At 35.4% G+C, this 11,545-nt stretch overlaps 1 protein-coding gene across 1 annotated transcript in view; it reads right to left on the bottom strand.

The window, feature by feature from the left end:
- The window catches only part of Best3 (bestrophin 3), a 36,639-nt gene extending 31,457 nt beyond the window's left edge, over positions 1–5,182 (bottom strand). Inside the window, exons 1-3 of the mRNA XM_046430656.2 lie at positions 5,031–5,182; positions 1,606–1,700; positions 917–1,150 (exon numbers count right to left, since the gene is read on the bottom strand). Coding sequence (XP_046286612.1) covers positions 917–1,150; positions 1,606–1,700; positions 5,031–5,182 — 481 coding nt within the window. The remainder of the gene's footprint in view (positions 1–916; positions 1,151–1,605; positions 1,701–5,030) is intronic.
- Positions 5,183–11,545: the final 6,363 nt, after the last annotated feature.

Consider the following 11,545-nt stretch of genomic DNA (forward strand, 5'->3'; position numbering starts at 1 on the left):
ATATTATTCTTCATCCAAAAAATCTATTTTCAAGGACATTTCAGAAAAGAAAACTGGAGATTGCAATCTAATTTGAGACCATACTCAATGTATCAATCCTCTCATGGTTCTTATATTGTCTGTATATGCCAAGAATTATCTAATTTAATCCTCACCCTATTGAAGGCTGATTTAACAGAGCCTTTGCTAAATATTTACACGCCAAAGAGAATCATCCCTCAAACATAATTTGTTCTCAGCATACTGTATCCAGTATCCCAGATAGAATAAGTGTATCTACTTTGAAGATAGGAGAAAACAGATCTACACTGAAACAGCCTTTCACTGCCATTTCTTAGGATCTGCTTAGATGAAAACCCACATTGCTGATTCTTGCCAGGATCTACTTATGCTTTGGGAAAAGTATTAACTAGAATTCCGGCCTGAATTTTAATTCTGGCTCTTCCACTAATCAGCTGTGCAATTCAGGACAGTTGATAATCTCTCCAAATCTGTTTTCTAGAGGTCCAAATGAATAGCTATAAAAGGAAATAAGCTATAAAGTACTGGAAAATTGTATGGTAGCATTACAGGTTTTTTTAAAAATAAATTGATGATTGTTACATTTATTTTAAATTTATTTTAAAGCAGCCTCCTCCCCTCCCCCTCCCAAGTAAAGTTCTCGAGGGTAGGGCCCATGTCTCATTCATCTTTGTTTCTTAAGATTGCTATGAATGGATAATTATGATTGCAATGAATTCCACTATTGTCATGTATGTAAGAAATAAAAATAAATGAATTTTAAAAAATTGCTTCTGGTATATAATAGATAAACAATGAACGTTTCCTGAGTGAAAGAAAAAGAGATTTTCCCAGAGTTTTGGAGGACCCTAACTCAGTTGAGAAGTGCTGAGGAAGGTTAAGCCATTCACAATACCTGCTTCAACTACGTGGTCCATTGTTGGAAACCTTTTGTACACAGCCGTGCTCACAGAGCGGAAGATGAGCAGGGATGTGAGATTTACATAACGCATCAGTGTCCTTCTGAGAAGGCGTCCATGCTGGTCACTTCCGTGGACACTGCTGGAGATGAGGAACATCAGCCTGTCAGGCCAGGGCAGATTCACAAACTGGTTCCACCATCGGTTCACTACTAGAGTAACATAAAACCCTGTAAAACAAGAGGAAATAATAAAGCAATTTCTTAGCAGCAGACATATTGGTGACACTGATGCTTTTACAGAATTTTAGCCTTTTTAGGGGTTGGGAATACAAAAATATGTAGTTATCTATACCTTAAGATTTTGACCTCCAGAAAAAGATGTCACTTGTGCCTGGTAATGTCAGGCACCCAGTAAGTGGGTATTAGAACTATAATACTGATCACAAAAATGGAGAGTTAGTGAAGAGAAGGCTTACAATAGCAAATTATTACCTCAAACTTGCTTGGTGTTAATTTAGCGAAAGCAGCCCTGAAGGCAAACTTTATGGATGATTCTGGTTCTAGTGCAAGCATTGGCTTTTCAGGCATGCCTCTCAGCTTGGAAACACTCTCATGCAGAGTCATCCGTGTCATCCTAATGGAGACAGTTGTGTGGCTGCATTCTGCGTGTGACCTATACTTACCAAGCACAAAGGTTACTGGAATTTGTTCAGCATATCTGTCACAGTAAATTGATAATTTTTCAAAGTAACGTTTTTGGGCTCCTGTAAGTAACAATCTGGAGCAAAAATAAAATGCACAGCCCTTTATGATATTATACTTCTGCACCTGCTTTGCAAGTGACATTAAGTGCAAACAATTAAGCACAAATATTCTCAGTTTTTTAAGGAGCAGTAACTTTTTCCTTTTCCTTAAGCTGATATGCTCAAAAGCTTTTTAATTGCTTAATGTTTCAAGTACTAAAGTTTTTAGTACATAAACATTTTTGGCCATTAAATTGTGGTATTTATTAACCATTTTATTTTTAAAATTTTATATTTTTAAAGTTTTATATAATTGGCTGACTCAATTTGGAGCAAGGTACATTATAAAATAGCCCATCTTTCAATTATTCATCAGGAATACTTAAAAAAGAGAATATTGATTAAATGGATTAGTTATTAAATCATTATTAAGTAATAACATTTGATATCTTGACCTTACTTTCTCCTGAATATGCTACTTAGCACATTTTGGATTATATATATTGTAATTCAAGGGATCTGAAATTTGTTTATTTTAAAGCCTACAATTATTTGAAATATAAACAAAACAGATTTAGCAATCAGAGGTGAAAACTTTTATTATTACATTTAGTCAATGTCTTAACCTTGCTATTAAGGATCTGACCCAACCTGGCCAAACTCATTTTCTGGTATTGTTAACATAATTGCATCTAATAAAACCATTATTAATATTTATGCTGCAGGGAGGGGATTCAGAGTCAGAAGAAATGTCCAAAGGTAGGTTAATAATCAAAATACAGAAAGAGAAGCCACACACATGGTGAATTTGCATAAATCAGTGAATGCAGCTGTTTCAAAGGACAAAGGACCCCCAGGAAAAATCTATTATAACAACCGTCAAAGTCCCCTTTGGGTGAGTAGAAAAGAAAGCAGAGGGGTTTTGAAGTAACAGTGAGAAACCAATCAGATTGCAGGTGGAACACTGACAGAAGCTGTTATTGATGAAGAAATGTTTGAGATGGGCTTGGAGTTCCTGTCCTGGCTTTAGAGGAGGTGACAGAATTACTAAAGTAAGGTGAAGCTGACAAGAGAGGCATTTACTGATTGGACAGGCCTATCAGAGTCTTACTGATGACAAGTCACAATCAGATGATTTTCCAATATGTAAGTAGAAGTGGTCAAAGAGTATTTAAATATGGAAAGTATGGATCTTAGAGTCAGACAAAACCCAGTTTTAATCCCAGGTCTGCCATTTATAGATTTGGACTTTGAACATGTTTTAAAGTTTTTGTAAGCCTCAGTTTTCTCATTTGTAAATGGGGATAATAATACTACATATCAGGGATGTCATAAGAATTAAAAAATATTATATAAATAAATAACTTTTTAACATATGGCTTCATACTTAAAATAATTTGTATTATAGCTAACTGGCCAAAGAAAAATATTTATTATAATAGTCATATAGAAAATTTAAATAGCTAGAAAGTACTATAGAGATTATTTTGCCAATTTCCTCAGACAATAGGAAGTGGTAAAATCAAATCAATGAATCCTGGTTCTTCCTTATAATTTTTGTCAAGTGTAACTATTTGCTTATAACAGGATTCATAAAAAACTGAAGTCATTAGTAGACATGAGAATGAAACTATGTTTACATTTTTCTACAGATATGTTTGATTTTCTTGACAAACTCATCCTATAGTTCTTGGTAAACTTTTGATTAAGATAAAACAATCTACTTTAACAAACTTTTACAGTTGAACTTTAAAAATGAAGGGTAATCATTGAACTAATGGTTAATAAATGTAACTGCTCTTTGGCCTTTGGAAAAATATATGCATACAATTTTGAGGGGAATAGGTATGCTATGGGGGAGAGGCTGAGGGCCCAAGGAACATTTCTGGTGACATTGCAACTGTTCTAAGGACTTTTCTATTCTAAGCAGCAGCAGCAGCAATAAACTCACATTAGTAAAAATAAACTAATGAGATAATTATCTTGGAACATCATTGTGTCTTCCACCATTTCATATTCTGAAGGCTTAAATGTCATAAATAAATTGTCAAAATAGTATCATGTAAAACATATCTGAAAAAATTATTAGGGGTTTTTAGTAAGACTTTCCCTCTAAAGATATTCTGCCAACATGTACATAAATATGTACACCTGCTTGGAATGGTAGTTTTGATACACAGCAAAATAGCTCTTCACATTTTACTTTTTATAATAGTCAACCAGATAAATTAATGTCCTCTTCTCCAAACGGAGTCTTATTGCTGTAAGGAAGAATGTAGATAAGAGCAATGATACACAAATTTGTCTATCTGTATGCAGAGGAAAAATAGACTGATGTATATGGAAAAGGTGGAAATACAGCCTCAAAAATCTTTAGCTTTCTCATTTCAAGTTTTAGCTTCCTCCAGAGAAGAAAGGTATACATTCAATTTTTAATTAAAAAAGACTCATAAAGCTTCCCCTTATCATTCTGATAAAATTTTATTAATGCTATAATTTTTAGTCATAAAAGCATTTCTTAGACATGACATTGTTTAAATTTTCTGTCAATATGACAGACATAGGTTGTGATGTTACAAAGAATAAATACCTCCTTTTGTGAACATAACATGCCCTGAAATCAGAAGGTATAAAGAAGATAAATTAGGGGAGGGGCTGTAGCTCACTGGCAGAGCACTTGCCTACCATAGTGTGAGGCACTGAGTTCAATCCTTATCACCACATAAAAAAATAAATAAAATAAAGGCATGATGTCCATCTACAACTACAATTTTTTTTAAAAGAAGATAAATTAGTGTTTAGGCCTTAATTCTTTAGTTGGGGCAGTGGTAAGATTGAAGGGCACGATCCTGGTTAAGATTTCATCTTTCCAGGCAAAAGGAAGGAAAGTTGCCTGATATGCACAATCACAGACATGTTAATTACATGTGGAACTGCAGCAAGCTGTCAAATCACACTGTCAAACTATGAATGACATCATTGAGAGAAGTATACATAATTATACCTCTGTGGACTTTGCCTATTCAAAATCATCACATAGTAAGGATCTAAGTATAAATCTTCCAGTTTATGTCTATAATAATATTCTTGAAGTGCAACTAATACCACATCACATCATGACCAATTAATGTCGGGCTGGAATGGGAGCCCCTTGACCCTGACAGGTACAGTTTGTTTAACATCCTAAAAAATGGTTAGGTATTGGATTAAAATACCCTTTCCTGCAGAGAAGACAACAAAGACGTTCATGCAAAGGAAGAGGTTACATAATGCAAAAGTCAGCAGCAATTAAAGGGTTTGGATTTTTGAGACTGTATTCTTACATAATATTTGATGGCCATAAGGAGACATGCAAGGCAAAGTACCTGTACACCAAACTTATTGCTGTGTAAAGAACAGCAAAAACAATAAATTCCCTGTATAGGAGTTTGTAGATGCTGCCTCTCCACTTGAGAAGTAACCTATGAAATCCAAAAAAGGTCGCATTTGCTACTCTACTGGAGTAAGTGACAGTCATCTTGGATAGTTTTTTTCTAGAAGAGCAAGAAGACAAAAGACAAGTGAAAAGTTAAGTTTAAGATTAGGCATAAATCTGTGTATCAAAGGAAACTCAAGCCAGTAGCCAGCCAGTTATATCCTTTTTTTTTCCCCCTCCACCTTTCTCAGTTTGTACAATTTGAAACTTGGGGATAAACAACAGCTCAGAGATAGGTCTTTTAGAGGAGAAGGGGAGGAAAGGAGTCTCTGGGAAGAATAGTGTTAAAAAATTTTTAAATTGCCTTTCTAAATATTATTTTCAGACTATATAGCTATTGCTCAATAAATATGGCATATGAGATATGTTGTAAAATTACCAACATAGTTTCCTAATCCATAGGAGGATTTAGGGTATTGATATGCTAAATTAACTGACATCTTCAAAACTCGTGGCAAAACTTATTGTTTGGGCTTTATCTGGTAAAGTATGTAAAGAGCTACTTATTTCACCTTAAACTTTGTACAGGGTTGTTATGGCTCTCTTAGAAATCAGGATATATTTTTGAAAAGAAGCAAGGCCCTCATGGGAACTTAATTGATGGGTCACTTTTGGTGGCTTTATTTGCAAGTCAGTATCTCTCTGGTGGTGTTTTCAGTGCATAGCACTCTGCTTACTTCAAAGGTAGCCCAAAGAATGCATTTTTGGGCTGAGGTTGTGGCTCAGCGGTAGAGCGCTCACCTTGCACACGTGAGGCACTCGATCCTCAGTACCACATAACGATAAAGTAAAGGTTATTGTGTCCACCTACAATTAAAAAACAAATTAAAAAAAAAAAGAGAATGCATTTTCCCCATGAAAATTCTCACAAAATGCTTAGGGATGGTTGAATTTCTGTTTGGAGCTGAAAAAAATGAGGCTATTATGGAATTCTTTCTACCTGGATCTGTTGCATGGATGTGGACTGGATGAAAATGGGGCTCCAAAGCCTAGTTTTCAGCGAGTTCTTTGGCATTCAATCACTTATCACTGTTAAATATTTAGGGTTTGAGATAGATGGTCAAAAGCTAATCTTTGAAAATCCTGCTCAACTACTGGCTAAATGGATACCCTGCAGATAAAATGAAATTTCTCTAAAATCTTGGCTTTCTTAGGAGAATCTATGAAGAGAGTGTTACAGAGCTTCTTACACTGACATCATAGAGCAATCAGGTAGAAGTATAGTAGACGCACACACACACATACACACACACAAATTCTGTAATAGTTTATCATATAAAGCAACTTGCATTGTATATTTCAACATAAACAAGGAAATTTTGTCTTTATCTTGACGTGGGAAAACAACTCTAATTCACCCATTTTCTCTATAAATGACACAGCACTTTAAAAAAATTACAAATATTTCCAACATTACTGATTTTAATAAAGAAACCAGGGTCTAAATATGTGGCATTATGAAAGGATAGGACTCATGCCACAAAACTGGTTTCATTTTTCCATCTCTGCCTTGTCTATTTGTATAAAGTGAACACAGCCAACATTGAGAAAGGAGCATAAAAAACATTAAGCTCATTTCATAATTTGTTCTCATAGCTATGGTAGTTTTAAATGTTTCTTTCATTTAATAGTTCAGCTTTCTATTTAGGCTCTAAGATCACACAGAGTAGAGATCAGAGTTAAAATGCATAGGTTGATCTGTGCACTAACCTATTTATTTGGAGTCTCCAACAGGAAAGAAAATCTTCAAATTTCAGGCTCCGCCTGAAGAGATGCCTTCAGGTTGGTGCTGCACTCTTGGTTTTACCCTTCGCTCATGGACAGTAAGATTTTCTTTCTGTTTTCTGGCTACTGAGAGGATCCAGAGTGTAACAAGCAGAAGGGTTAAATGTCTTTCCACTTGTGGAGGCCTGTTTATGCCAGTTTGCCCACTGATGACAGTGATAGCTGGAACAAACAGAAGTGACAGCTGCTGATGGTGCTTTTTTTCTATCTATAATTATAACTCCACCTGCCGCCCAAAATACTCCTTTGAATGAGAAGTCTGGGGTGATGTGAAGGATGTTGGGTTTTTTAAGTCTGTTAGATTCACTTCAACTCCATCCTGGGATCAAGGAAGAAAGGTTCATTTTCCCCCAAAGTGTTCTGAAGAGATTCTACCAACCAAAAGGGGAATTAGAACGGTCTTTTTGTACTTGAAATGAAGAATACATTCTTATGTAGCCATTAACTGGGGAAAACAAGAATATAAACAGGATTTTCATTAATTTGAGAGGTATTGAGAATGTTCCTCCATAAAAAGCAATAAGTATATGAGAGAAAGAGAAAGAGAGAGAGAGAGAGAGAGAGAGAGAGAATAAGAGAATGTGTCTGTGTCTTGAAAGACCATAGAGAATTATGATATGTGATGGCTTAGTGTAATGGAAACGAGTAACACACTGATTCATTATGCTTATTATCTTTCCATGGTTAGCCAGGAAAATTTTAAATTATTCAAAATGTTTTCTACTAGATTGATTATACATGCCTATCTTCCTTCTTTTCTTTTCTTTTTTTGGTACCAGAGATTGAACTCAGGGATGTTTAATCACTGAGCCATATCCCCAGCCCCTTTTTGTATTTTATTTAGAGTCAGAGTCTCACTGAGTTGCTTATTGCCTCGCTAAGTTGCTGAGGCTGGCTTTGAACTCTCAATCTTCCTGCCTCAGCCTCCCAAGCTACTGGGATTACAGGCCCAGCCTCTATTTTCCTTCTTAAAAGAGACAGTTCAGCAGCATTCTTTAAATAATAGATTAATTAATTTTAGGGCCAATTCCTGAGACCTTTTCAACTTTCTAAAGTAGTGTGTACCAATCATTGTACATAAGTGAAAAGAAAATGACTTTAAAATAACATCTATTGTCATGGAGAAAGATTTGGAATAAAATGTTGGTTTTAAAGTCAAGAATACATATAATTATTTTTCTATTACTAAGTTTTATATGCATTTGGCTGGTTTCTTTGTTAAACTGAAGTACATTAGATCAATGACAGAGTAGTAGGGGTCTGATTTCTTGCCCCATCTCTGTTTATGGTTTCAGTATGAGGCCTATAAATAATGGATATTCAATATGTATTTGCTATTTATCATCACATCCTCACTATATTCCTTCTGTTAGTACATTTGGGAGAATTTTTGAAAGTATATACACAGTGCTGCACATCCTCTATTTGGGTTGCCATGAAAAGTATGGATCTGGATGGATCTGATGTTACATTTACAAAGGCTTTTAAGACTGATCAATATTGGGGACTTTGAGCAAATGTAAGCTTCAGTGATTACAAAATAGCTGGAAGTATTTTGTAAAATTCCAATTCCAATGTTGGAAGTATTCTGTAAGATATTTCCTTCTCCTGCATTCCCTATTGGATGTGTGGTAGCCCCGAAACACCTCCTCTGTGGGGCGCCATAAGCCACTGTAGTCAATCTCATTTTTAAACGAACATAATTAGGTTCATTTCTACTATCAGGTTGTTTTTCTGGAATGACTAATTAATGGTTGAAAAGAGCATTCTGAATGCAAATTAGTCAATAATAATTAAACTGAATGGACAAACTCCCATTGTTTAGCTTTACTCTTGTGGCTATTTCTAACAGATATGGAATTATGCCATTTAAAAATTAACTCCTTAGAGGAGGCAAGCCACTATAGATCTTTTCAAAATATCTAACAACACATCAAATTGTAGTTTATCTTATGTAACTTTTGAAGAAAACTTTAAACTTTTTTATTTAAAATGAACTTTTCTTCAAGATTCTAAATGTAACCTCATTATAAAAAGTAAAAAGTAAAGAAACATATAAAAAAACAGAATGATACTCTCTCATGCCACTATAGAGGGGTGTTATCATTTTGCCTAAGGTTCATCCTTCTAGATTTTTGTGGAAAATATTTTATCTCTATAGTTAACAGCAAATGACATGATAAACCCTGAGGCAATCTCAAAGCTCTGTGGAATAACGATACCAAGATTTTCTCTTGACAGCAAGCATCAGGTTATGTGATCTCTTGGGTTTTTCTGTTTACTGACTGCCATGATGCGTATTTTTTTTAACAACCACATCACAAGCAGCTAGTTGGGATAAGTCATGTGGGACCCCAGGTGTATGGAGGTTTCTGATACATGTTGTTGGATATAGAATTCTGCCCCATATCAAACCAAACAGGATAGAACACCTCTGCAATTAATATTCTCTCTTTGATTTCAGGGGAGAAATAGCAAACCCCTAGGACTAGAGGAATTATTGAGTTTTATAGCTTCAGCTCTAAACCCATAAGAGACTGCATATTTGAGGAGTCATCATTGCTTTTCTTGCATAGAGTAACTGCCAACTCAACAAAACAGCAATGCATTAGTTCAAATTCTGAAGGTTATGTTTTTCTAATGGAAGCTATGGAAACTTTGTTCTATTTTAGTGATAAAAGCTTAGAGCCTAGAGAGTTATTACTAGCTGAAAGTGTATCCTGCACTCTATAATCAATGACATTTCTTAAATGGATGGTACTGCTTGGCTCAAATACATTCCAAATTGCTGAAGAAAAAATATTACAACATAGAACAGATTACATATAAATTCAAGTTCACAGAAGAAGCTTGTAAACTAAATACATTGTGTAAAATAGCTGTGAAATTCTACTTTGCCACCAACGGTAGATGGTGATAGAAATTATATCATTGTGTGGGTAAAGGGAAGACATAGGTACATAAAATTTTTATGCGTAAACATGGATGTCTTTACATGTTTTCTTATGCAGTGAAATGCATGTGAAAATGAAGAAAACACTTATTGACTCTAGTTCTCTAATATGATAGATTGAACATTCTTCAGACAACTTTTTAGGTTCATAACACATAATAGCTCCTTAAGAGTGATACTGATGGACAGAGCAGTGGGTTTGGAGTAAGGGAATGAAAGAGAAACTTCAGTTTTTGCTTCACATAATTTTATATTATTAAAATAATATATTTGCATATTTAATAATATGAAATAATTTTTTATTTTATTGATTTTTTAAAAATAAATGACAGTGGAATGCATTACAATTCATATTACACATATAGAGTCCAAGTTTTCATATCTCTGGTTGTATACAAAGTATATTCACACCAATTTATGTTTTCATACATGAACTTTGGATAATGATGTCCATCACATTACACATCATAGCTAACCCCCTGCTCCCTCCCTTCCCTTTCCACTTCTCTGGCCTATCTACAGTTTGTCTATTCTTCCCAGGCTCCCTCTCCCTATCCCACTATGAATCAGTCTCCTTATATCAGAGAAAACATTTGGCATTTGGCTTTTTGGGATTGGCTAACTTCACTTAGCATTATCTTCTCCAACTCCATCCATTTACCTGCAAATGCCATGATTTTATTCTCTTTTATTGCTGAGTAATATTGCATTGTGTATATATGCCACTTTTTAAAATCCATTCATCTACTGAAGGGCATCTAGATTGGTTCCATAGTTTAGCTATTGTGAATTGTGCTGCTATAAAGATTGATTTGGCTCTCTCCCTGTAGTATGCTGTTTTTAAGTCCTTTGGGTATAGACTGAGGAGAGGGATAGCTGGGTCAATGGTGGTTCTATTCCCAGTTTTCTAAGGAATCTCCATACTAATTTCCATATTGGCTGCACCAGCAATAAAAATTTTGATTTGACATAACTTCCAAATTTATACCTCCAGCCTGGATCTTTCACTTAACTCCATGAATACCTCAAACCCAGCAGGTCCCAAATTGAACTGATCCTTTTCCTCAAACATGCCTGCAACTATTCCCATCTGAGTTGATGAAAACTTTTTCCTTCCAAAAGGCTGAAAACCTCATGGTCATCCTCACTTCCTCTCTTCCTTTCATACCACAACCCAATCTTTCAGCAACTCTGTTGGCTCCACTTTCAAAACGCACTGTCTCCTCACCAACCCTTCTCCCTAGCTCCCTTACCCTTCCCTCTTCAGAGCCACCATTATTGTTCTCCTGGGTTACTCTAGTAGCTTCCTGACAGGTCTTCCTTCTCCTCCACCTGCGCTTTTCAATTTGTTCTAACATGAAAGCAGAGGGATCTTATCAAAAGGTAAGCCAGGAAAGCCATGTCATTCCTCTGATAGAAACCCCTCAATGGCTTCCTGTTTTTCTCAGAGTACTAGTCCAAGTCCTTCAATGGCCTGCAAGTCTCATGTGACTTGCTCCCATTTCCTCCCTGGTCTCATTTTCTATTTTTCTTACCTGCGGATTAATCTCTTCTACACTTGTGTCCTTTTCTTTTTTTTTCACAAACACATCAGACATAGTCGCAGCTTAAAGGCTTGGTGATGGTGGGTGTTCCTGCTTGAAATGTTCTTCCTCTAGATATCCGAG

This window comes from Marmota monax, unplaced genomic scaffold (assembly GCF_021218885.2).
Source record: "Marmota monax isolate L192 unplaced genomic scaffold, Marmota_monax_Labrador192_F-V1.1 WCK01_AAM20220418_F8-fsc00056, whole genome shotgun sequence".
NCBI lineage: Eukaryota > Metazoa > Chordata > Mammalia > Rodentia > Sciuridae > Marmota > Marmota monax.